At 34.6% G+C, this 27,134-nt stretch overlaps 1 protein-coding gene across 1 annotated transcript; it reads right to left on the bottom strand.

The window, feature by feature from the left end:
• Positions 1-1,469: 1,469 nt before the first annotated feature.
• HELRODRAFT_103603 (hypothetical protein) lies at positions 1,470-26,245 on the bottom strand (the record flags this gene model as incomplete). Its single annotated transcript, XM_009030429.1, has 35 exons — positions 1,470-1,575; positions 2,017-2,155; positions 2,217-2,346; positions 2,972-3,106; positions 3,662-3,709; positions 4,442-4,508; positions 4,625-4,801; positions 5,050-5,133; positions 5,251-5,319; positions 5,934-6,160; positions 6,745-6,838; positions 7,065-7,181; positions 7,257-7,409; positions 7,479-7,670; positions 8,054-8,150; positions 10,839-10,924; positions 10,995-11,076; positions 11,534-11,605; positions 16,315-16,433; positions 17,534-17,706; positions 17,789-17,930; positions 18,017-18,066; positions 18,812-18,917; positions 19,346-19,501; positions 19,737-19,835; positions 21,646-21,798; positions 22,581-22,668; positions 22,876-22,966; positions 23,593-23,703; positions 24,659-24,798; positions 25,030-25,173; positions 25,312-25,433; positions 25,503-25,583; positions 25,820-25,944; positions 26,086-26,245. The coding sequence occupies 35 exons, from the start codon at positions 26,243-26,245 to the stop codon at positions 1,528-1,530; spliced, it is 4,077 nt and encodes a 1,358-aa protein (XP_009028677.1). The 3' UTR covers positions 1,470-1,527.
• Between the last annotated feature and the right edge of the window lie 889 nt (positions 26,246-27,134).

The following is a 27,134-nucleotide window of genomic DNA, read 5'->3' as shown; positions in this document are numbered from 1 at the left end:
TTGAAGATTGGAACACCAGACTCGCCGATCATGGATTCAAAGTCAACATCAGCAAAACCAAAGCAATGAACACTAGTGAACCCATCCAATTCACAGCTACTGGACGATGGCCCTGTTCAGTTTGTAAAGCTGGTGTAGGTAACAATTCAATCAAGTGTCAGCAGTGTAACCAGTGGTGTCACAAACGTTGTTCAAAAATAATTTATCTAAAGTGTCCAATTTTGTTTGTCCTGCTTGCATCAATCCACAACAACAAATTCGAAATAGCAATGTTTTTGAAGCCATTAAAGTAGAGAACGTCACATCGTTTCAATATCTAGGGGATGTTCTGGATAGTACTGGAACAGCTGAAGCTGTCCTTCGAGCACGCATACGTGCAGCCTGGAATAAATGGCATCTCCTTGCCTCTATATTGATGCGGCGTGATATCCCACTACCACTACGATCAAGACTTTATAAATCTGTGATACGTCCGGTGTTGTTATATGGTGCAGAAACATGGCCAATGACAACCAAACTGGAACAACAACTTCACCGAACCGACATGAAAATGCTCCGATGGATGCAACGAATTAGTCTGAAGGACCACATCAAATCTACCGAAATCCTGCGTCGTGCTGGTTTAGATGATATAAAGGACGAATGCCGGCAACACCGTCTACTGTGGTTTGGTCATGTCAAACGAAGTGAAAACAGTGCCATAACTTCTCTTGCAGATGTTGAAGTACCTGGCACACGTCCCAAAGGCCGTCCAAAGAAGTCCTGGTCGCAAACAATCGAGCAAGACATGAAAGCTCTAAATTTAAATGAAATGGATACAACTGATCGTCTAATTTGGCGCAAAAAGTTGATGGCAAGGAAACAACGTCCTACCTCGGAAACCGGGTCTCTGGACGCAAAACGAAGATTGATTGTATTTAGAAAATAATGTTAAGCATGGAATCACACAACAACGTACTTTTTAATTTACTCAACAAGACTAAAACTGTAGTAGTCCCAGTGCTTGGAACGAAATCCATGTGACAATTAAATTATTCCAAATTTATTACCTTTCAAAAAATTTATAAAAACATTATTTTGAAAAATCATCCTGTTCGCCGTTCCATGATTTACGGTTTATCAGATTGTTTGTAACAGCTTCTATTTTTGTATTTTACAAATTAAACCTCTAATTTGTATAACGTTCCGAACATTTTTAGTAATTTTTATCACTAAGGATACCATTACGTTTTGTATACAATGTTCTGATTTTTTGTTCATCTAGAAGCTTTTTGTCATTTGTTCATTTTATTTTAACTATTTAGGGTGGCTATACTCAATAAACTAGTTTTAGCTTTTTACGACTAGATAGAAAACAAAAAAAATACAGGGAAAACAACTGAACACGTTCAAATGACAGGTCCCGAGACGACACATTAAAGTTTCCAACTCACGAGTCACGACATCTTAAAATTTGAAAAACAAACGCATTTTAGGGAAATTTTTTTTTTAAATAGAAAAATGTTTCAAAATTGTCCAAAATAAATTTTAAAAATGTGACGTCAAATGATCAAATTCAACGAGATCAGCCATTATCTAAAAAAAACATATTAATATATGATATATTTAATGAAAAATATAAAATAAATCTTTCCGCTGAAAATGCGGCTCAAACAAATGAGGAGGTGCTTAAATTTCTTAATTAGTGGTAATTTTGTGCTACAAAAGCTGTACGGACGCACATTCGTACTATATCACTTGTTTTAGATATATCAAAGTAACATGAAATATTAATACTATTTTTTTCCTACGTCCTTACGTTCCTAACGGTTATCAGATATCAAGTGGTAATATATGTAACCGATTTGAGAATATATTTATGTAGTTGGTGTTTAAAACAAATTTGGGTAAAATTTCTGTTGTCTGATGCAACAATGAAAAATATAAAAAGCTTGTAAGTGTGAATCAATAGAAAGTAATAATAGCAATAATAAAAACAACAACAATAATAATATATACTAATAAAAAATAACTGACCTGTTCTACGGAGGACCCAATTTTTTTAGCCAACTCATGCCTCTCCTGGAAAGTTAGGCTGAAGAACGTAAGGAGGAGGTGCTCGTCGAGGATGACTTTGTGCGACGTGGCGAGACATCTGTAGTCCTGCTTCATAGACCTTCACAAAAAATACCATGTCAACAAATTCACCAACTCAACGACAAATTACAGAAACTCACGTGTAGACTCTGGGATCGAGACCAGCGTAGTGATGTATACAGGAACTCAAGAAATAATTCAGCATCAGCAGCCTTCTATAAATTTTCTCACCAAGCGGTAAGATGCACCCGATGCCGCCATCAAGGGTACCTCAAATGAAAATTAATTATAAAACATTTTTAGATATATTGAAAATTTAGAAAAAACAAATATTTATGGTGAACATTACATAAAATTAACTAGTATATATTTATCACGTGACACATGCATTTAAAAACCTAAGATCTCGTCATACTAAATTTTTTAATCTCTAGCATTAAAAATATAAACCCAAAAAAGTAATTTAAAAAATGTCAGTCCAGAGTTTGTAAGTTAAAACATATGGGAGCACATAAAACTTTATTTCTTTCAATGAAAACTGCCACGTTTATAACATTTTTGAAGTACGAAAAACATGGACTTATTAGTTCTTTATTATGGTGCTCTGGCAAAAGCAGAACTGCTTACATAAACTTCTTATATTTAAACCATTGTGCCACTGCCACAAAAGCTGTAATATCTACATCACACGATGCACATACACATTTCATCCTCAAAATTTTTTAGTTAAATTAGAAAAAGGTAATCACGAAAGATGAACGTCTCAACAGATTAAACCGTCAACAGTTTTCAAGATAAAAACATCTTAATATTTTAAAATCAAGTAAGACGAGTTCACAAACCATCAAACAATTTATTAGTAATAAGAAAATTACGGTATTAAAAAAGAACTTACAATAATATGTAGAATGTAGATTTTCAGTGTTCGGTTTTCTTTTTGTACACCTTATTCGGACCATTGAATTAACCAGACTGCCAATGTTTATGTCAGCTTGTTGAATAAGACGTTGGCCTCCATGACTATCTTTCACTTCACGGCATCAAAAAAATGTTTTCGTTAATGAATTAATGAACAACCAGCCCCAATCGGGATTGCATGCATTCGTTAATGAATTAATGAATCACCAGTCCAAATCTAGGTTGCATGCATTCGTTGATGAATTAATGAACAACCAGCCAATCTAGATTGAACCATTCCTTCACTTTAACCCTTCAAATTGAACTATTCTTTTCGAATCCTAAATTCAGTTTTTTTTGTCCACCTTATTGCACAATTTCAACAAACTCGCACTATTCCCAGCAAATGGAAAAATTAAACCTCTTAATTATTTATTGATAACAAACACCATTCTTCAACGTTGCCTACATTTCGACCTATCTTATTCATTTCTTTTTAAACTCCCTCATGCTTTCTAGATATTTAACAGATGTGTAACAACATTTTGTCATGTAACTCCGATGGGTCACACTGCATTCACCGTTCAAAATCCCAATTTTGCTAAAGACAATAACAACAGCATAAAATTAATGACGATATTCTATCGACGAACCCAATGAAATAAATAAATTTTCAAAACTAACTCACTTTGCGGCATGTAGGAAAATACTGACAGATTTTTATATGAGTCACTCACTGTTGATAGAATTCATAAAAATTATAAGTTAACTATTTCATTTTTATTTAGTTCTAAAAACTGAGTAAGACAAATCTTTGTAACTCTTTGCAGTGAGACTTAAGCAAAAGCTGGTTGAAAAGATATTTTAGCAAATTAAAATGCCACGTAGATCTGGTTAAATTGCAGTTTTAATTGAAAGATGAAATTCTTATCTGCTTCAAACATAGCAGGGTGTTGAGTCGGATGAAAAACTTCCGACTCCGACTCTTGGTTCCTACTACCAGAAGAAAAATTTTTTCAAAATGTAAAAAAATTTTCCAATTCATAACACTTTCCGAGGTAGAATGAAAAATATCCGACACTCTGGATTGTAGATTTTACATTAAATGCGAATCATGTAAAAACATGGAACGAAAGTTTTATTATTTAAATTATAACAAAGGAATCGGACGTGTAAAGCGAAAATAAAAAGAGCAATGCGCCGAACGTTGTGGAGTGCCAACCAACACAACCTCAGCGGCAGAGGGGACTCGTCCTAAGCAGTTCCCTGCGTACCTACGTCCAAGCAATTGACGGATGCGCGCTCAACAATCAAATTTAAATCGGAAACATTTTTGAAAACTTCTCCTCGCTAATTTAAACAAAAGCATTCATAACATATTTACGATTTAAAAATAGTCTAAATGATAATTTTAAAATACACTAATAAAATAATTTTTAGCAAAAAAAAATCATAAATGCAAACCTACCTATAAAATTTAACTGTTCGTTGCTAACAAGGAACCCCAAACAATAAATTTCTCTCAGATTGGTATCCTGGTAAATATTCAGCAACAAGTTTACTACGTAAAAGAACCTAATTTCAATCTTACATATTCAATAAAAAGTAAAACAATTTTCTAAAAAAAAATCATTAAAGTCAACTCGTATACCTTGCTAACGAGTGATAAAACTTTCATCTCTTCTTGGAATCGCAATAAACTTACGCTTTTGCAGATATCACCGACCAGCAGCAGACTTTTAATGACGATAATTGAGTGCGCATACATCTGAGTATCTATAAACGCAACTCCTTTCAAATCTCCATCTTTAAACTGCCAAATGTAAATCTGGAAAAGACAATACTACATAAAAATAAATCTTATACAGAATCGAAAATTATTCTTATATTGCTAAAGACAGATATTGCATCTAAAGAAATGAATTAATAATAAGTGTAAACGTAAATTATGAGACAAATGATTTTTTTAAAAAATATGCACCATAAAATTTAGCAAAACAGTCACAAGCTTATTGATATTATCAATTATAATAAAAACTTCAAACGTTAAAAATTGGTATTGAAAACCGAAATAACCTTCTGGCCAATGGCAGTTGCTAGAAGACCCTGAACGCCCGCTATGGCACTCACCCCGCCTTTCTGCTCCTTTTGATATTCAATCTGGAAGATTTGCAACATATTCAGTCAGAAATATCTTCCTCTCATGAATTAGAGTTTTAGCACTATTTTAATTTAATCCAACAATTAGTGAGAGAAATTAAAAAGTTAATGGCAAACCTTCAACTTATTTTTCGTTAAAGGTGCACCAGGTTCTGGAACAACTTCTATTACATCAAAGATATAAATCTGCAAATGAAAACAAAATTTTAATCAAAATAAAAAAATTGTATTCCATCAACGCTAAATAAAACAACCGCAAACAAAAATATGACTCTGCCGGAAGAGAAGAACCTAAATAACAAAGATGATCTTGCTGTTCGCTTTTGTTGACAAGAAAAATATTTGCCAATTGTGCGTTTGGAAAGAGCCATTTTTAAATTTTTTATTAAATCCCTTTCCAGGAAGATCTGACAGCATAATGAGATGAATCGTAAGAAAGCTTGCAGTCAGTGTGACGTTACTTGCAAAACGAAATGTACGTTGAATAACAAATTGTTTGAAAATTTAAATTAGCTTGAAAGAGAAAAGTTATGACGCGAATGTTAAAAAACTTTTCTATGTTTAAAACGTTCAGGAGTTTCATCAGAAAACGTCCCAAAAAGATAAAAATAAAAAATTGTATAAGTAAAATAATTTTAAAATAATAAAATGTACAGGCAGTAATAATTAAATGACCATACAAACCTTTGAAAAAAAATTAAACAGAACGAAATATACTGAAAAGGACCACACACATTCAAAAGTTAAAAGATAAATAATAAAAAAAAATAAATAAAAACTAGAAAAGGATTCGAACTAACTTTTCCCTTGCAGGGTATGTCCTCGGTGAAGGCATAACTCGTGCCACACACGATGTAACCCTTCAAGCCACATGCGGTGCCCTCCGACTTGAAGCTGATGAGTTGCATGCAGGTCACCCTCTCAAACTCCTCGAACTGGTGGCTGCACTGAGGAATCATCTCCCAACTGAGCGGCGAGAATAACTTCAGAGAGAACTGCTCAATATTGGGATAGACAAATCGGGCATCTGTGGAGAAATTAGCGACAAAAAGAATATAAATAATAATAACAATTATATCATCGTTATTATTATAATAAATTTGATATAACTGATTACAACTAAATTTCAAATTGAATAATATAGAGACATAATTTGATTTTAATTCACTCAGAACCTGAAATGTTGATAATGATATATTTGCCCTAATCATATTACATATTTTATAATAGGTATCATCATCATTATCCCCATCATCATCAAAGTTGTTAACACTCAATTAACTTCCGGTCCGTCTTGGGACGATCGGCAAACTTTTGCAGTGCCGCTTCGAGAATGTCCATGAACGTTATCGAACTGAACACCAATGCACCTTTACGAGCCCACTTAGCACTTGAACGGCTTGAGTACAAGGTAGAACTGCTTCCAGCTCCTCACCACACACAGCGAACAGCATTGCATCCCATCCTACGTCGTATTCCCTATTTACCTATCCGCATCTTTTTAGTCTTCTCTAAGTTTAACTTCAAACCTTCTCACTACACGCAATTCGAGTAACACTAATGGGCGCTATATAAATTCTAATAGTTCAATTAATCAACTCGAAGTCCAACCTTTCTCAACGGTTTCGATTTCCTTTTCGTTATCGCCAACAATTCTAATTAACTTTTGACATGGAACTGATTGACTGGTTATCACCACGTAAAGCTGGCAAATTAAATATATTTCAATAAATAATTTTTGCTATCAAGTAGATAGAAAATAAAATTTGTATTAAGTCATCAGCTACTTTTATAAATTAACATTAGGAAGAAAAAAGATAGGAGGAGAGAAGGGTAGAAAGACGAAGTTACAATGAAGAAGCATCGACGCAAATGAATTATTTCTAATTTCCATTATTAACAAACGCTGATTAAATGTCGAAGAAAGAGACCTTGGACTCCAAATGGTAGCAGAGATAGTAGGGAGTGCTTCTCAAGGGAATTTTACGAAACGGCCAGCAAGAATCATAATTCAAGTGCGAAGGTAACATAGCGATCCGCAGTTCATTCTGAAATAAAACAAAAATTTAATTTGGTGAAATGAATAATAAATATAAATGACAAAAGAAGAAAAATTTGTTTACTTTGAAATTGAAGTAAAGAAAGCCCTGAGGGCAATTGACATTGTGGAAGGACGTGAAGCAAATGATGGGACCGTCTATATACATGGGGTGCATTCTCAATATTCCTCTGCACGTCATAAATATCCAGTAAGGTCGCTGACCAGAGAGAAAAACCTTTTCGTTGGAAATAAAATAAAACAATTGTCATGAAAATAATGGACCATTAAACGTCTGAAAACTTACTCCATCTAGCCCTGAAACATTTTCAAACTTCTTCAAATAAGTCACTTTATATGCACCTTCACAATTGATTTTGTTGTAAAAGTTGACAACTGGACGATGGTCAACTTTTTTGAATCGAATGTTCAAACAGCCATTCACTATCTTAGCCGATTTGAAGACCTCATATATCATTAACTCTTGGTTTATTATAACCTGGAAAATTGTTAATACATTATTAGTTAGTTTTCATTTTTCTAATTATAAAAAACTTTACATAATTACACATCAGCAAATAAAAAAGCCAGTCAAAAATTCGTGAACAGAATAAACAAGAAAGCTATTTCAAATAATCAAACGTTGGTGAAAGCCATGCATACAAGCCAACTGAAAATATTTTAAATCTGTAAGCAACAAATAAAACTTATTTTTTTCTCGATCATTTAACTCGATCGTTCAGTCATACGAACAACTGAATGATCGAGTTGAATTTTTTCTATATTATTTCATAAAAAAAAACATTGCAGAGTTTTGGTGAGAAACAAACTTAAAGCCATAAATATGGTAAATGTTAATGAGACAAAATGATGGAAGTTAACCATGATGTGGGGTCTCAGTTGTTTGTAACCCATGCCAACGACGAGCAGTTCATCGATCACCAGTCCAGAGAGCTGATCATTATCAACCGTGGGACCTCTGCATTCAACATTCATCATTATTTATATCCTTACTGGCATATAATTAAAAAATAAATCAACTATAAACGTTTTCAAGTTAGGTATTTTAATGATTCACGGGCAAGTTCAACAATCGTTTTAAAAAGCTATGAGATGCCTAAAAATTGTGATATTTGTGCAAAAATTTGTGTTTTAACCAGTTTCTTAGTTAATACTCGCAACTAGGACATTGCAGCCTAAATGACTAAAGATTTCGAATACTTGATGTTAGACTCTGAAATTCTCCTTCTAAAAATAATCAGTTCTGCACTAAAAACAGCATGAAAAAGTTATTCATAATTCTTTTTTCGGTGTACACTTTACAATCGATCTTTTGACACTAAAGTTCTAAAGGTCTAAACGCTGCCAGCCGAAATTCAAAATCTCTAGTAGTGAGTTGATGTTTACGTCTCAAGTGGCGCAACAAACAAAATTATAGAAGCTTTCGTTCCTATTATTTTTATTTTGTAGTCATTTATTTTTTCATCATTTCTTCCCTTTAATTGTTTTTTGTCCTGGTTATGACATTAAACTGACCCTCACTGCCTTGTGAGTGATGTTGGATCATCAAAGGCTAGGCCCACCGCTTATAACTGTGGTTGCGTAAGGAAGGGCGTCCTGCGTAAAAACTAGCCAAAAAATAATACTTATGATGACGGAAATAACAATGGCCCTCAGTATCCGGCAGAAGAGGGTGCGAAGAATCTCCGGAGACCCAGTCCATGGGGTTGTGGTGCAAGGCCCTGTGGATGGTCTGGCTACTGGCACCCCACTCTATAGTGTGGCGGTGCAAGGCATTATAGATGGAAGGACTACTTGTAGACCAAGGGGTTGGAGGTTTGGTACCTGGAATGTAGGCACGTTGACAGGAAGAAGTTTGGAAGTGGTGGAGGAGCTGCAGAAAAGTATGGTTGACGTGGCTGCATTACAGGAGATCAGATGGAAGGGTGAGGGTACAAGGTTTGTGGGGGCTAAAGATGGAAGATATAAGTTGTGGTGGAAGGGGGATGATGGTACTGGAGGAGTTGGTGTGATGGTAAGAGAAGAGTTGGTGGAGGTGTTGGAAGTGAGGCGGAGAAGCAATGGTGTAATTGTGGTGGTGATGGTGTTTGGAAAATGAAATGTAGTGTGGGTTTTAGCTTGGTAGGGGAACGGTGGATGCGTTGTTCATGGTGAGAATGTTGCAGGAGAATAATAGAAAGAAGAAACGAAGATTGTACATGTGTTTTGTGGATCTAGAAAAAGCTTTTGATCGAGTACCGAGGAAGGTCACTGAATGGGCGTTGAGGAAGAAAGGAGTGAATGAGAGACTTGTTAAAGGAAGGGGGATGTCGGACGCTTTTAGTGTTAAGGTAGGAGTGCATCAAGGATCAGTGTTATCACCGTTTCTGTTTGCAATTGTGATGGATGTTGTGTGTGGAAATATAATGGAGGGGTTGTTATTTGAGATTTTGTATGCAGATGATTTAGTCTTGATGGCTGATAGCTTGGAAGAATTGCAGTTAAAATTTGACAGATGGAAAAGTGTTATTGAAAAGAAAGGGTTAAAAGTTAATATTGGTAAGACGAAGGTAATGGTGAGTGGGGAAGGTGGGGAGCGAGTGATAAGTAAAATAGACCCCTGTGGGGTATGTGACAGGAGAGTGAAGGCTAACTCGGTATTGTGTATAGGATGTCAGAAATGGGTGCATAAGAGATGTAGTGGTGTGAGGGGGGCACTGAAAAAGGTGGAAGGCACGTTCAAATGTAAGAAATGTATTCATGGTGTGATTAATAGGACGGACGCAAGGACGGGGTTGAGTGGTGGTATTGAAAGAGTGGAAAGCTTTGTTTACTTAGGGGATAAGCTGAACGCGGATGAAGGATGTTTGAGCGCAGTTACGGCTAGAGTTCGTGGAGGATGGATGAAATTTAGGGAACTGGGTGGGGTATTGTGTGGAAAGAAATGGTCAGTGAAGATGAAAGGGAGGGTATATAAAGCATGTGTAAGAGCAGCGATGGTATATAGTGGTGAAACTTGGGTGTTGAGGAGAGAGGAGGAAAGTGTACTGCAGAGGGCTGAAAGAGCTATGGTAAGGATGATGTGTGGGGTTAAAGTGAAGGATAGGAGGAGTAGTACAGAGCTGATGTCAATGATGGGACTGAATGAGGACATTGTGACATTGATAAGGAGATCGAGATTGCAGTGGTATGGACATGTGTTGAGAAGGGATGAAAGGGCCGGGATTAGGCGAGTGTTGGAGTTCGAGGTTGAAGGAGTGGTAGGAAGGGGTCGTCCGCGATTGGGAGAGAGAGAGCAGGTGGAGAAGGACAGGGTGAAAGCGGGGTTGCGTGATACTGAGGCGAGTGACAGATGTGGATGGCGTCGAGGGGTATTTCGGTTTCATCGTAGATAGCCAAACGGCAACCCCCGATCTCGGGGAAAATGTCGTCTAAACGTGTGTTGTTTGTTGTTGTTCTTCCCTTTAATTGTTTAATTAATCACTTGCACGTTGTCAGCATTCTTGCTAACAAATCACGAACTACTACTTCATTAAATTCAAAGCAATAATATACAAATTAATAAAATAAATAGCAATAAAATGATTTACTGAGCAACTTCACATCAAATCTGAACTAATTTTTGAAATATCAAATTTGTAACAATTCTCAAGGGGGTGAGAAATACCTTTCCAGATCATCAACAATGTGTCTCTCTCCAACAATCAAACTGGACGTTCCAAAGTGGGGTTTGAAGCTGGGAACACTGAGAATCTTATTTGGTGATGAAATGAAAATGCAAAACTAAATGCAATATAAAATAGAAACAAACAGACGAACAAACCTCCAAGAAACCATTTTTTCTGCAAACAAACAACCAGAAGGAACTGGATGAGTGTTCAAGATTCGCATGAGGTAAATCATCACTGAAATATGGGGTCGATTGCAATTAATAAAATTATCTTTGCAAGACAACTATACTTACAACTATATACATTATAATAAAGCAGATGATGCAGCGAAATAGTCGTGAGATGAATTGTTACTTGTCAGTGAAATGACAACACATTAGATCTACAATATATATATTCAAAGTTAAAACAACACGAGGATAAGAATGAATAGTTAAGAAAGTTTTGTCATGTCCTGATAAGGTAAGCAAAGCAAATAAAACCGAGTGGCGTTAACAAAATTAAGCAAATAAGTAAAAACAAGCAAGCAAGTAGAAGGAACAGTACATAAAATGTGACAATAACATCTGCCTGAAAAGCCATATTCGTGATGACATCAGAAAAATAACTCCGACAACTTCAATAAAGAACATTTTTACAATTAAAATAAAAAAGTTAAACAACTAAATAATGAAATTGAACAAAAATTTACTTCATTTGGACATCATTATCCTGTTCGTTAGTTGCTTCACCATACAATAACTCATCCTCATCAACATACATTCTGAAAAAATGTGTATACCAATTAATAATTAATAGCCAATAATAATATTATAAAAGGCCGGTCAACGACAAGTTCGTTTTATCTCCAAGGGAAAATAGCTACACGAAATAACTTTTAAACAATTATTTATTTATAAATCGACAATCAATGTTAATGAATCAATAAAATAATCAATAACCAAAGTGAACTAATTTTACTAATAAATGTTCACAAACTATCAAATTAACGTTCAGAAACTATAGCTTTCCGAATAACAAATCATTACCGTTTACCGCAAACATAATAAAAATACATCGCAGAGTCAAATATCGCTTTCGACTCTAACAACCAATCTTTCGATATGCTGCACGTCTTTATATGCCCGTCTTACCGACGCTTCTCGAACGTCCTAGATATCTCGCTGTCAGAAAGTTCTAGTTTCTTCTCGAAATGTATGCGTTTGTAGCGACACTAACGCCTCTAGCAAATACAATTGCGACGGTTTTAACACTATCCCCCTTCGGCCCCAAACAGAGCTCGTTGCAACGTCTGCATAGGATGGAGCCCGTCTGTCCAAATGAACAATCTTCCTTCTCGCCCGCGGCTTCCGATGTTCTTGAATTCGGTAGACGATGTCGCTCAATCGGTTTATGATCTGATAATGTCCTTCCTAATCTCGTTAAATCTTTGGAGACCGTCCCTTTTTCCGATGAGAGTTATACAGCTATACCAAATCGTTGGTGTTAAATCCAGCAGTGTTTCCCTTTTGATCGTATCGGGTCTTGGTTGCTTCGCTGTTCTTTTTTAACTTCACGGACGTGTATTGGTGGATGCTGTTTAACCGCTGATGGAGATTGTCCACACAGTCTGTTATTGATTGTGGTGTCTCGAGTGGTACGTCATATTTCATATCAGCTGGGGTTCCTATCGTACTTCCAAAAGGATCTTTGATGGAGTTGTGTGGATGGCATTTCGCTATGCCATGAAAAACAGTGATTTTTGTCGATCCCAGTCTTTTGCTTTTCGTCAGCTACCTTGGCCAAATGTTCAGTTAGTGTTTGGTTGAAACGTTCCGCCATCGCATCTGACTTAGAGTGGAGAGGAATTGATTCTTGTTTTCTTCAAACCCAATAATTGACACAGCTCACCAAACAGTTGCGACTCGAAGTTTCGACCGTGGTTTGAATGCAGCTCTATGGAAACACCATACCGACTGATCCAGTTCTGATTTGGTATCGGATACACTTCCGGCCACTTGCTAAAGTAGTCCGCTACGACCGGAATGTAACGGTTTCCATCATTTGATTCAGGAAATGGTCCGGCAATGTCGTTAGCAATCTTTTCGAAAGGCACACCAGCATTATAAATTGGCATTTTCCCTCGTAAACTCTTTTTAGAACCTTTCGCCGTAGCGCACGTACTACATTTTCGACACCAACTTTCCACATCTTCTCGAGCCAATAGAACCTCTCACGTGTTCTGTCCAGCGTCTTATTAACTCCAAGATGTCTGCCTGATGAGCCACCATGCATTTCTTTAATAACTTCAGCAATTTTATTCCTAGGTACCACAATCTGCATGCGATGTTTCGATCCATCTGTTGATTCTTATTTTCGTTTCAGCAACCCATCTTCTAAATGCAAAAAGTCCCACAGAGTCAAATACTGCAGTATTTGCAACCTGGTTAACAAGGCCGACGAGAAAGAGCATCGGCATTGTTATAGAAGATTCATTTACGATGCATTATTTCAATTTTATTCCAACGATCGTGCCAACTGTCCTTCTGGATCTTTGAAATCGAGCAACCACTTTAACGCTGCATGATCCGTTCGAAAAAAATTTTGTCCGTTAGGTACTTGTAGAAATGTTTTGTTGCCATGACTATCGCTAGCAACTCAACCTGTTATGACAAAACCGCTCCAATTCCAGTTACTTGCGTCCGTATCTAGCACAATTGGTTTACCTCGGATTGGATACGCTAACAAAGGAGCTCTACTTGATTCTCTTTTTAGTCGTTCAAAAGCTGCCTCACACAACTCATTCCAATTAAATGCTCGATCGTTTTCCGTGAGTTGATATAGTGGTCGTGCAACTTATGCAAAATCCTTTTCAAAACGTCGGTAGAATGTAGCGAATCCGAGGTAACTGCGCAAATCCTTTTTATCTTTAGGAGTTGGCCAATTTTTTACCATTTCTACTTTACTTGGATCTGTTCTCATTTCATCGGAAGATATGACATGTCCCAAGTAATTTACTTATTTTGCAAACAATTTACACTTTTTAACGTTAAGCTTTAAGTTTGCTGCATGAAGCTTCAAAAATATATCTCGTAAATTTTCAACATGCTGGTTGAAAGACTTTCCCAGAACGACAAGACATGTTTTCAGGTGAGACCTCATTCAACACCTGAACTGGAACATGGCCAATTTCATTTGCTCTTACGAAACCCTTTTCAACAACAATGCTGTTAATTTCCATCGTCGTCGTTGGCTCAACCAGATAGAAATGGTGGTCCACAGTATCGCCATTTATTTTTGCCCATATGATGTTCCCTGATAGTTTAGGTATTCCAGTATCACCGGCCATCGTTATACGAAATCAATTTTATGCTATCTGCTTTAATCACGTTACCGGGAGCGTTAATTCTACCAGCCAACTTCTGCCTCGTAAAATTGGCCTGTATTAGTTGTCCGCCTCCTTGTTTGAAGCAGTCGGTCGTGACGCGGGGTCACCATCTAATCGTTTTTGCCATGTTACTGCACAATGACGACAGTAATTGTTTCTAGGGCGTTCTTCACAATCTCGTCGTACATGTCGTTTTTCTCAACAATTCCAGCATTTTGGCGCACCATAACTTTTTTTATTATTCTTTAAAAAATCAGGATCTGACAGACGCAAAATTCAACGCATTTACCAGAACCTCATAGTTAGAATGGTTCTCGACTGGAATCGTTTGGAGAACTTCTGCCGCTGACCTTTGTAACGCTACCACAAGAGCCGTTGCCCGCCATAATTTTTTGCTGCAGCTTCAAACTGGGCTTTAAAGATGTTCCAAGAAGTCTCTCCATCGAATGATGGCGCTTTCAAAGTTACGGTTCTTCGCGGTTACGTGGCTCACAGGTGTGGAGTTTATTTTCTTAGTTTCTTCCAATTTCTGGTCGATAACTTCTTGTCAAACTCGGTAACATTTTGATCCACTTTCTATTCAATTTTTGACGTGATGTTTTCTATTTTTGCATTGTTTTCGGCCGATTGGGGTTCAGTTTTGACATCGAATTGTTCTCTGAGTTTTGTTAAATGTATTATTTTCGCAATGTTGTTCAATTTTGGCATCAATTTCATCTCTCGCCTGTTTTATTTCTGTTGACTGTTGTCTTATTTCTATTGATATCGTTAGAAGTAGTGCCATCAATTCGGTGTTCGTCCCAGCGTTTATAAATGCATTTGATTAGACATCATGATTGTCGAACTCAAATTCATCTAAATTCTCAATTTCATCAACAAGGGCTTCCGTTGGGCGTGCTACCAAAATTTCTCTGTTTCCACTTGTAGCAAGATTTCGTTTATGTAGCTCCTCTATGAGTTGAACCAATTTAAGTTGATGTAGTTTCATCATGTTTTACAAAATAACATGTCGATAAAAAATCAAAATGTTTCAACAACGATCCTCACTTATTTTTCACCAAAGATCCCAATTCTGAAAAAAATGTTATAACTGCCCGGTCAACGACGGGTTTGTTTAATCCAAATGGAAAATAATGAAAATATATTTTTTAAATTACCGTTTCACAGATCAATAATTAATGTTAATCAATTATTAATAATTAACGTTCAAAAACTATCAATTTCCGAATCACTATTCACTAACGTATATCGCAAATAAAACAAAACTTTTAACGCAGTCAAATATCAAATATCGCTTTCGACACTAACAACCGCTATTCGATATCCTGCATGTCATTATATACCTGTCTTATCGACGCTTCTCGAACGTACAAGATATCTCGCTGTCAGAAGGTTCTAGTTCCTTCTTAAACTGTATGCGTCCGTAGCGACACTAACGCCTCTAGCGAATATACTTTAGACGGTTATAACAATAAATTTAGGTACACAATTGACTGTTAGTGATGAAAGTCATTTGGATCGCTCAAAAACTATTTAGGTATTTTTTGATTTATATTGAGTGAGTGGTCTGGTTATGTCCTGGTTATGACATTAAAGTGACCCTCACTGCCTTGTGAGTGATGTTGGATCATCAAAGGCTAGGCCCACCGCTTATAACTGTGGTTGCGTAAGGAAGGGCGTCCTGCGTAAAAATTAGCCAAATAAATTACTTATGATAGAATGGCGTCGAGGGGTATTTCGGTTTCATCATAGGTAGCCAAACAGCAACCCCCGATCTCGGGCGGGATGTCGTCTGTCTAAGTGTTGTTGTCAGTCAGTGAGTGAGTTATCTATAAAATGAAAGCAAGCACAAAAGTAGTCTGAGAATAGACGGACTGAATCAATTCATAACACCTTACATACAACCTTGGTTAAAAAACTTGCTCACTCATATTTATCAGTCATTTTCTATTTTTTCTTGATAGTTCTGACATAAAAATGTAGGAAATGATGAAATTATATTTATTTAAATCATATAAAACATTATAAAGGTTCTGTGACAAAATAATATTGTGCATAACTGGATATTGTAATGAATTATCAAATTAAAGCAAATAAAAACTTACTTGTTGGGTTTTGTGAAATTTTTCATTTCAGAATCATTCTTTTGGCTGATTTCGATATTATCAATGTTGAACAATCCTGATTTGTCTTCGAACAAACAAATGGCCGTTGCAGGGTAACTCTTTAAGGAAAGTAAAATAATTAATTATATCAATTATTATTATTATTTGGCTCATCAACTTCACACCAGTTTAATTAATTCTGCCATATTGATATCCTGCGCTATTTACTGTGATGGAACATAATTTGAACTCAATTTTGATGCTAATTTTATTTCTCTTCGTGCTCCTTCAACATGTATGGTAAGCATTGTAGATTACTTAACATTTTAATTAGATTTTATTTTATGGTAATTTATGTCATGCTTTTTTGAAAATAAAAGCGTTTTCATTATTACAAACGTCGGTTTAGCGCAATTTATAAACAGCTCTTCTACGCTTCTTTGAATATCACCTAAAACGGGGTAGTTTTCCACACTAGAGAAGAAGCTTCGTAGCTTCAGGCCCAACTATTAAGCCATACTCCTGTTTCGATGACATTGAGCTTTAAAAATCTTTTCTTTTCAAAATCTTCAGCAAAAAGCTTGGAGAACATTGAATAATTTTGTAAGCAAATAAAACCTTATCAATGAACTCAATAAATCCTTGTTTCGCTTTTGAATTCTACGTAAACTTTTGGATGTTCAACTGAGACTTCTCAGAATAGTTATTGTAGAATATAATAAAGAAAACAACTTCAAAAATGAAAGTGCTATCCTGCTAATTTACAATGTATGTAGATCAATTATTATTTAACTCAAAAAGAATCTGTGTGCATGAAATGTAAAGCGGATCTAACTTGTCCTCAAAAAGTAATAAACGATAAAACAGCTGACATAACTGCTGAAGAAAGAAAGATGTACAGGAGGAAAGAGAGAGAATAGTTAAAGTAGACCCACCAGTTTGGCAGCTTATTTCCTCAACTGAGAAATGAGCTATTGAACGATGAAGATGATGCAAAATAATTAAACAAAAATTCAAAAACATCATCAATATGATCGTTGATTTGATCTCTCAGTCAATGTTCATGTTCAGTATTGTGCAAACATTTCTAACTACTACTACATTATACGGATTATAAATTAAACTTTCTAAAAATTCTCGTTGGAATGTATGCATAAAACATAAATTTCAATCTTTTATGAGAGAGTCAAAAATGAACACTTCTCAGCAAATGACAAACCTCCAAACAAGTAGGTGTGTTTCTAACAAAATGAGCTGGTGACGAATCATTGGTTACAAGTGTGAAGTATATGATCATCCCTTGGCTGGAAAGTAAAGATAGATGGGGGTCGGCCACAGAGCAACTGACAATCGATACATCTTCCTCCAGGATTATTTCCTGGATGCTGGTGACTGCGCAAAATGTATATATATATATATATTAATTACGACAATTCAAATGTAAAAATAATTACTAAATAGAATATTTAGTAACCTCCACATAGCAAGCGCACGGAAGTAGGTGATACTTGAACTATATATTGGTTGTTGCCCATGTTACCGACATATATTGTTGGAGTTTGCGTGATGAAATCACTGTTATCAATCTCCATTATTTCGTGACCAGTCTTCAAGATCTGATTAGATGAATACGTTCAACTAACCAACCAACCAACAAACCAACCACAAATGCATAACTAACGAATGTTTCAAATTACCTGACCATGCTGGAGTCCCTCCGACTGATGACGAGTATCGAGTGACTCAAATCATCTGACATCTAGAAATAATCATCAATCAAATTGACCTATGGAATCACTTCATACGCATTTAATGTTATTCCTGAACATATGTGCATTATTTGAAACATTCAAACTCCATTACTTAATAATAATCATAAGTCATATTTTGTGTGAAACTCAAAATAATGATGCGTTTAAACGAAACGTAAATAAAAACAGAAAACAATTGCACTCATTAATACAACAAAAAATTTAACTATCCTTCATAAGTTTATATTTTACAACAGTTAGTATTTAAAAATTTTTGTTCAGACCATTCTTTTGATAATTTCTTCTGTTTTTTCTACATGAAAAAATTAATCTGAAGACAGATGTTTTTAGCAACGAGTGCTGTAACCAGCTGAACAGACTTAACCTCTTTGGTAGGCGTGGTAAAATGCGAATTTGTCTTCGTTTGCAGCAAACAACACTTTTTAACCTCTTAAACTAAGAGTTATCAGTGTTTGTTGGGTAAGATGATTTTTCATAAATCTTTCTGCATCATCAATATTATCAACGCTAAACCACTTCTTCTCTGCCTTGCAACAGTTTCAAATAATATTAAATACAGAAATTTTCGTCAAGAGAAGTTGTTCAAAATCATATCCAATCAAAGTTTTAGGTTTATCAAGTCTTGTTGAAACTTCAAAGTCATTAATTAGTTTGAGGCAGTTCCACCATCTTAATAAACATTCAAATTGCATAAGATACAAAAAAAATTAACAAACAACAAATACTAACAAACTCTTCGTTATCAACATTTTTTCGTTGTCCAATGGCAGTCCACATGTTGACGCAGCCTGGCAGCTCAAATGTTGTCACTAGCTGTGGGTGGATGCTTTTCTGTTGAAGAACATTTGATCGTTTGTCTTAACACCACTTTCCATGCAAAATATAATTTGGAAGTTCGCACGAACTTCTTAATGAACCAATCAAAATTAAAATTAGATAAAAATTTGAACTGCAAAAAAGAACAAAATAGAAAATAATGCACCAAGCAAAAAATTGGGTTGAATGAATGTTCAGCAGGTCTACATGGTGATGACGTCATTAATGCCGTCTGAATTTATTAATTTATAAAAAAGCCTTAACAGTCACTAACAATAGGAAAAAGATTGAAGCATTTCAACTTAAAAAAATTTTTCTGACAATGGAACAAACATCTTAATAGATTGGTCAAGCTAATATAATATACAACTTATAAACGTTCTGAAAGATTTATTTGAAAAGGCAACTCAAAAAAACAACAACCATAAAATAATTTACATAACCTGCAAAACTGTAATGGCGCCATTTTTGTTGCAACCAGACGTCGTCACCAGTTCGACGTTTGGTTCCTTCGCATTGTAGAATTCTTCAGAAAGAAACGCAACCTCCCCCATGACGATGTGCCCGCAAGGACCAATGTTCACCAGGCTGTCACACACCTCAACAAGTTCGTGGTTTCATTTTCATTAAAGTCATTCGTTTGAAACAGGATTTTAAAATTCATCGTCAACGTGATAAATAAATGAGAATAAATTATCAATAAAACCCTGATATTGTGATAATATTCAAATTTGTAACTTAATCACGTGCGAAACGAAACTTTCTAGTTCTCACATGATAATGACATTATAAACTTATTAAAAGTTCAATTTGTTATAATTTCTAAACACATACCTCAAAAAAGTAATGGAATGTTTTGTTAGTTGATGTCTTGTCCCCTCCATACATATCCATCTCCAACGTTTCTATTACGGGAAGTAAAAAAGAGGAAAACTAACAGACAAATAAAAAAAAACAAATAATATAATGTATGCAATATAATTATTATACAATTTATTAAAATTAATAAGAAAATCATTGGTGTTCATGATGAAGTGTGTAGGTCCTATTTCGAAATAAAATTGAAATACGCTTCACCATGAACACCAACGATTTTCTTATCAATTTTAACAAATTGAATAATAATTATAAAATTATTGTTTAAAATATTGAAAAGCTCAATTGTAAATTTTTAAAAACCAAATATTGCATCAATTATGGTCTCCTGGTCTCCTTCTAGCCTATATATATATATATATATATGATTCAGACTATATATTTTTTTTTAATTTCTATGATTTTAAATCTTTATTTCGATTTATATTCCGTTATTTCAAATTATAGGCTCTGAAGATGGCATCGTTGTCGTAACAACGTTGTTGGACACACTATGATTGAAAGTTTTAATAAATATGAATTGCAACAGTTATGTGTTGTTGAATGTCTTTTCAAGAAATTAATAAACGCTAAATGAACAAAATCATTTAATCAAATTTGTTACATATATATTTATATATATAGATCGTTTTCAGTCTATTTTTAGTTCCATATCGATACTTAACGATTTTATTTGTATTTTAATATTTGATTTTCTTAATTTATTTGTTTTATTTTTTTATTATATATTTTATTTATATTCGTTATTCATATTATATCATGTTTACATGTTATTAATACAAGGTAATCACTTTTACATCAATTTTGGTTCATTGCAATTGTATTTTCTTAATTTCTATGATTTTAAATCTTTATTTCAATTTATATTCCGTTATTTAAAATTATAGGCTCTAAAGATGACATCTTTGTCGAAACAACGTTGTTATCCACACTATGCTTTACGCCATCCAAACATCTTTGTTTGGATGGAGCAAAATGGTATTCAGATGAACCAAACTAAAAGACAAATTTTACCTATAGGCACCTGGCAACAGTTGTCCAAAATAACTGCTAAGTCCATTAAAATCAATGACAATGTCAAAAAATTAATTTAAAAGCCTTTGAATAACGTTGCACCACAAAATATGATCGATTTGTTTACTAATAATAGAACAAAGTTGTCAAAATATGAATTGAGATCTGTTGATTCAAATTTTTTGTGTGTACTAAAGAAAAACCTCAAGCTGGTCGGACCATGATTGTGGAATAGGCTTCGAAACACTTTGCGCAGTGGCGATTTTGTTCAAAGTCAATTTAAGAGACAGTTGAAAGCCAATCTGTTCAACTCTTAATAGCATTTAATATATTGAAGCGCCTGTGACAATTGTTTTTTCCAACGGGCGCTGTATAAATGCAAGAAGTGATATATATATATATATATATATATATATATATATATATATATATTATTATACGTCCTACCTCGGGAAACCGGGTCTCTGGACGCAAAAAGAAGATTGATTGATTGATATATATATTATATATATATATATGTGTGTGTGTGTGTGTGTATGTATATATATATATGTATATATATATATATATATATATATATATATATATATATATATATATATATATATATATATATATATAACAAAATCCAACAATAACAAAAGAATAACAAAAAAAACAACAATAACAAAAGAATAAAAATAGTAGAAAATGTAAAAAATTCAAAAAACTTATATAAACCCATGCATTCTTTTCCATCATGAATCATCTGAAAAAATGAAAAAACAATAGCATATGATCCAATGAATGCACAGAACATAAAATGAACAATTGCTTTTAATTTTTACCACAAGTCAGGTTGAAAATGCTTCACAAATAAAAAGGGACAATCATGAAAATCTTTATCAACCTCACTGTCGTGGTTGCCGGTCTCTACTTGATCATCAAGTCTTTCACTGTATTTCAGCAACAATGAATTGCCTAATCGTGAGCCGAGAAAAACATAATGACCACCATACAGGCAGATCTGAAAAACATAATGACCACTATACAAGCGGATGTACAAAACATGATGACAAAATAGGAGCAAATTTAATTGCACTCTATTGCATATCTGTAACACATAATGATCATAATACAAACAAATAAGAAAAATCAACCAGTTGACTTACAAACAGTCAATTGCTAAAGCTCTGCTACAGCAAAACCGGCCAAAGATATTCAAGTCATAATTAGTTGTATAATAATAATTTTTCTTAGTCATTTACGTGTTGCGCGCCATCTCCGAATCTAATCTCAACTTTTTATCCTGAAAGTTTAATTTCATCAAACCGAGAACAATTCTTTTTCATTTTTTAATAACATGACATTATTTTGTCATTTCTGCCAGGTCTTCAGTAGTGTACTCAGTTCTTCCAGGGATCAACATCTTTTGTACCCGATTTCTTCTTCAGCTACAATGTTTACTGCACTCTTAATCAATTTCACAATCCATCTGCGTTCGTATCTCGTAACATCTGAAATCGATTTTTTAATGTTCACCTACGTGACATACCTTTTAACCAAGCCAAATTTTCTAACTCTCAGCTTGATTATGAACTCAAAATTGATTACATATGAAGCCACTTTCATAAATGTATTAATCACCGACCAATCCAACGACTATTGATGAAACTTTCGAACAAGTTTGTCACCTCTATTGAAACGTAATTGTTTTCCATTTTTGAGCTTATGTTATTGTACTGCACGCAGTTTAAAAAAACATGGAATGAGATTAACTCTATAGATTAGAAAGAATATGTAACCAACGCAAGATGTCAAAACGCTGGAGGCTGCTTTGTTGAAATGAAAGCCCTTCACGGAGTTCATGCCATCAGCCAAGAGTGACAATATGAACCTTGTGATAACGTAAGAAATTTTCGACAAAAAATTATATGCCTAGCGTCATACAAATAAATAATTAAATGAATAAACAAACAAAGAAATTAACAAACAAAAGAACGAAAAAACAAAGAAATTAACAAACAAAAGAACGAACGAACAAACAAAAAAACGAGAAGGCAAGCAAACAAACAATCATACAAACAAACAAATAAGCACTAACAATTCCCCTCCCTTCAAGGAAATAATGAACTTGTCAGCTGACAACAGACAGAAACGAGAGCAGTCCAGTGTTATGTTGATGTTTTGCTTCTCTGTGTTAAAAGAAGACAACATATCTATGAAGAACCTAATTTAAAAAATCAGTGCCCAGCCATCAGCACAAACATGATACATTGTAGTACCGACACCAAGAGTCATAACCCACACCTATTTCACGCTAAAATCCATTCAAACGCCTACAGGTTCTTTCTCGCGTTTACCTTCCACGGCATCAACTTGCCTCCCTCACACTCATTTTCGAAGTTCATTTGGAAAAAGCTTATTTTTAGTTTTAAAATTCATTGGTTACATTACTTCATTCGCAAAATTTTTTCGGCTTATTAAATTCCTTAGAAAAACCTTCCAGTTTGAAATAATTTTAAAAGTTATGACTCAAGCATTTAATCCTCATTACAGTCGGATAACTTTAATGCTTTTTCCTCAGGCTTTGAAAGAAAAATTATCTTCTTAAAAAATATAAACGTCACTAATGATAATAAATGATAATTTATGGACAGAAAATAATCAAAGTTGAAAATATTTGCATAAAAAATTCGATGAAATAATAAAATCAAACTGAAAACCCCACTACAAGGACAATAACAACTCGGTCACGTTTCACAATCAACGACCTGAAAATTAAAAAATGTGAAGACAAAAAACTGCAAAAACTACTAACTGAGAATGAAGTCTGTGGAGAAGTGCGTCATGCTGTTCAGCGACACCCCGAATGGCGGGAAACTTTGATTTAAATACATTAGCGAATTGTACGCCACCACCAACACGCCGCCTGCAGTTTGAAAACATTTAAACACTCAACAACTATGACCAAGATCGTCATTTAAATTATTCTTAATAGAAGTTTGAAAAACAATGCACTCACATAATAAAAATTAAAGTCATATGCACAAATCAAATCATAACTTTTTAAGGTTCTAGGACGAAATATACTGGATAAAACATACTAGAGTAAAAATATGGTTGAAAATTTCAATAGTTTAAAAATGTAAGAAAAAAATTATTTCCTTTTTATGAATATGGGCTAGGCAAAGATTAATGACTAATGGCTCTTGCAAATGATGGCACAACGGTTTCTTGCAAGTGCTTGGTGCACACAATCCTACGATTTGGAAGTTCATTGATGCACTCGCTAAACGAAAAGAGTTTGAACGAGATAAAAATTTAGCCATTTGTCGCAGAACAACCAGCTGCTTCATTCTATGCAAACGGAAATATCGCGAAAACGCAGAAAGAATCAGCCGAATTGTCAGACCACAAACGACTCATTCGATACCTTGACGGAACTGCTCATGCTCATAATCACAACTTCTGGGTTGTATTGTCATGTTGCTCAGGTACCTTTGCGCTATTTTAATTCTGCCATGATTTATGTTGACATTAAAATAAACTTTGCGGTTAGTAAACACACACGTGTGTACGGTATATATGTCTGGTACAGTTTTTCAAAACATATTTTTATTCCTGAATATTTCGTCTAGTACATTTTGTCCCACCATCCATTCCTATATTGAATAAATAAAACTAGCATGATCTCAAATGAATCTTGATCATAATTTTCAATTTAATATAAAATTTTTTTTCAATCATTCATCCCATCTTTTTCCGCCAAATAAAATCTTTCATATTTACTTTGATGTAATAATAATCAAATAATCCTCCGTTTTACAGTTGGTTGAAAATTATTTTAAAATTTTAAAAAGCGAAACAAATCATCCATTAATAACCAATTGGCTTTTGGACAGGTATGAGTTGAGAGGAATCGAATGGCAAGTTGTTGACAGACCAGATGATGGGGCTAACTCTCTGCTCCATATTTATTGACAAGGCCACCATATGGCAGGTATCTTTCCGCACTGCTACACGTCTGCAAAAGTGCAAACCGATATGATATAATCAATCAATAGAAGATTGTGATAATGAAATGTTAAATGTTCAGTTATGAAAAATGAAATGCTCCAGTCTTTATTCATTTTTTCATATTATTACGACGACCCTTTACCAAGTAATTCTTCTTTCAGAATACTCTCAAATTAGTACACGACTTCGGTAGCTAAATATAAATCATGGGTGAACTGCAATGAAAATATTTAATAACCCAGCCCATGTTGGCAGTGGTTCGAAGAGGATTGCCAGAGTGGGTTCGTAGTAGCCGTGAAGGAAGTCAATGTCCTTCACGTTTATGACACGTTCGTCTAATTTCTTCAAATCGATCGTATAAGATGATGCACTATCATGTAGCCTGCATAGCAAAATGTAAAAATTTACCAGTTAAATTTCTTCTAAGAAAAGTTTTATTGAATCATATATAATCTTTTAAAAAAATGTTCAATTGAAATCCTGAAATATGACAAAAAATCTACAATTAAAAATTTCTAACATATTCGCATTTCTCAACGGCACTACGGCGAGTAATGTATCATGAACCAACAACACTGCACATCTGTTGAGCTCGTCAACTCGGACCAGCGGAACAAAATAATTATGTTTCTGTCGACCTTCCTAGATTTTTTACAACAGGCATAATCGTTCAAAATTACTTTTAAATACCAAAAATTAAAAATAAACTACTTGTGTTAAAAGGCTTTCAAAGCAGTGCAAGGAAATTGTCTTCAAGTCATTTTCAACTTCACTGTAACTAACCAACGAAAGCTGCAATAAAACCGAATAAAATTATAATAATAAAAACAAATAGTGACAAACAAGTATGAATAACAAATGAATAACATGAATAACAATTAGAAAAATATGACTATTTAGAATATCAAAGTGCAGTGAAACAAAAGTTTATAATTTATATTAGGTAAGGAGTCAATAATTTATATCATTTAAAAATCAGAATTTAGAAGTTTATGTCAAAAAAGTACATAGAAAATACTGGAGGTGACCTTAGCTTCCTTGAAGGCAATAAGCAGTGAATCGTTGCAAGAATTTTCAGATTTTAAACAATGAAGTGACAAAATGTTGCCAAATAATTTATAAGAAGCCAAACACTCTAGCTTTACTGTTGTATCTGATAGAAACAAATTTGAATGTATCTTCAAATTAATTACATTTATATCCAATGAAAAACTTTTCACCTTTTTCAGCCTGCAATAAAAAAAGAGTGATAAATGAGTACAATTATTAAGGCAGATCTAAAAAACTTATGAACTAACGCCTGAATCTCCAAGGTCACATTTTCTTGCCCTGAAAACATACAACTCATCGATGCCAGCTAGAACCAAGTTGTTTTCATGCTTGTTGAAGAAATGACACTCGACTGCACATTTGATGACAGTTGAATGATGCAGCTGACGGTGAACGCTGTACATTGCTACTTCTGAAAATTCAAAAATGAATTGGTGAGTCTATGACCAAATTTACATCAACAATCTTTGATATTCTTTTCAAACGGATTAAGCTTCAATCTATTAGTTAATCTTATTTTTATTCCAATAATAACAACAACATTAAAAATAAATTTTCCAATTTTGTGTGCAAGCTCGGATTTTCCAATCAAGTCTTCCCTCCCAACCTATCAGCGGCCGAGAAATCGTTTCGTCGTATTCTACAGGACGCAAGTGACCACAACATACGTTCCAACATACTCCAGGTCTATCGAAAGAAATCACCGACCTAATGAAAAGACGAGATGACATCAGAGCTACAGATCCAACATCTAAGGACATAGCAACTACATCAACAATAATATCAACAAATTAAAAAAATCGCGTTGGAAGGAGTTCCTGAGCACTTTCAACAGGATGACCAACACCAAGCGCCTCTGGAGCACCATAAAAGCTCTTAGCGGCAAACCAACTCAATACCCCAACATCGCTATTAATTTCAACAACAGGTCACTAACCAACAACCTGCAAATAGCCAACTCATTCAATAAAATTTTTACATCAACTACGAAACATTCATCAAACAAACTAAATAGAATCACCAACAAAGCCGTCAAGAAACTTCCGCTTGACGACTATCCTACACTAACCCCCAATCAGGTTACAGAAGCTATTAAAACTTCCAAACCGTCTAATGCAATATTTCACCTAAAACACCTCGGCCCAAAGGGAATTTCCTTCCTAACAAATATTTTTAACGAATCACTACAAACCTGTAGGATTCCTGAAATTTACAAGAAATCAAAAATCATTCCCCTACTGAAACCCGGCAAACCAGTTAACGACGCGAAATCATACCGTTCTATATCTCTTC

This window comes from Helobdella robusta (assembly GCF_000326865.2).
Source record: "Helobdella robusta unplaced genomic scaffold HELROscaffold_68, whole genome shotgun sequence".
In the NCBI taxonomy this organism is placed as follows: Eukaryota; Metazoa; Annelida; class Clitellata; order Rhynchobdellida; family Glossiphoniidae; genus Helobdella; species Helobdella robusta.
This window is presented reverse-complemented; position numbering and strand designations above follow the sequence as displayed.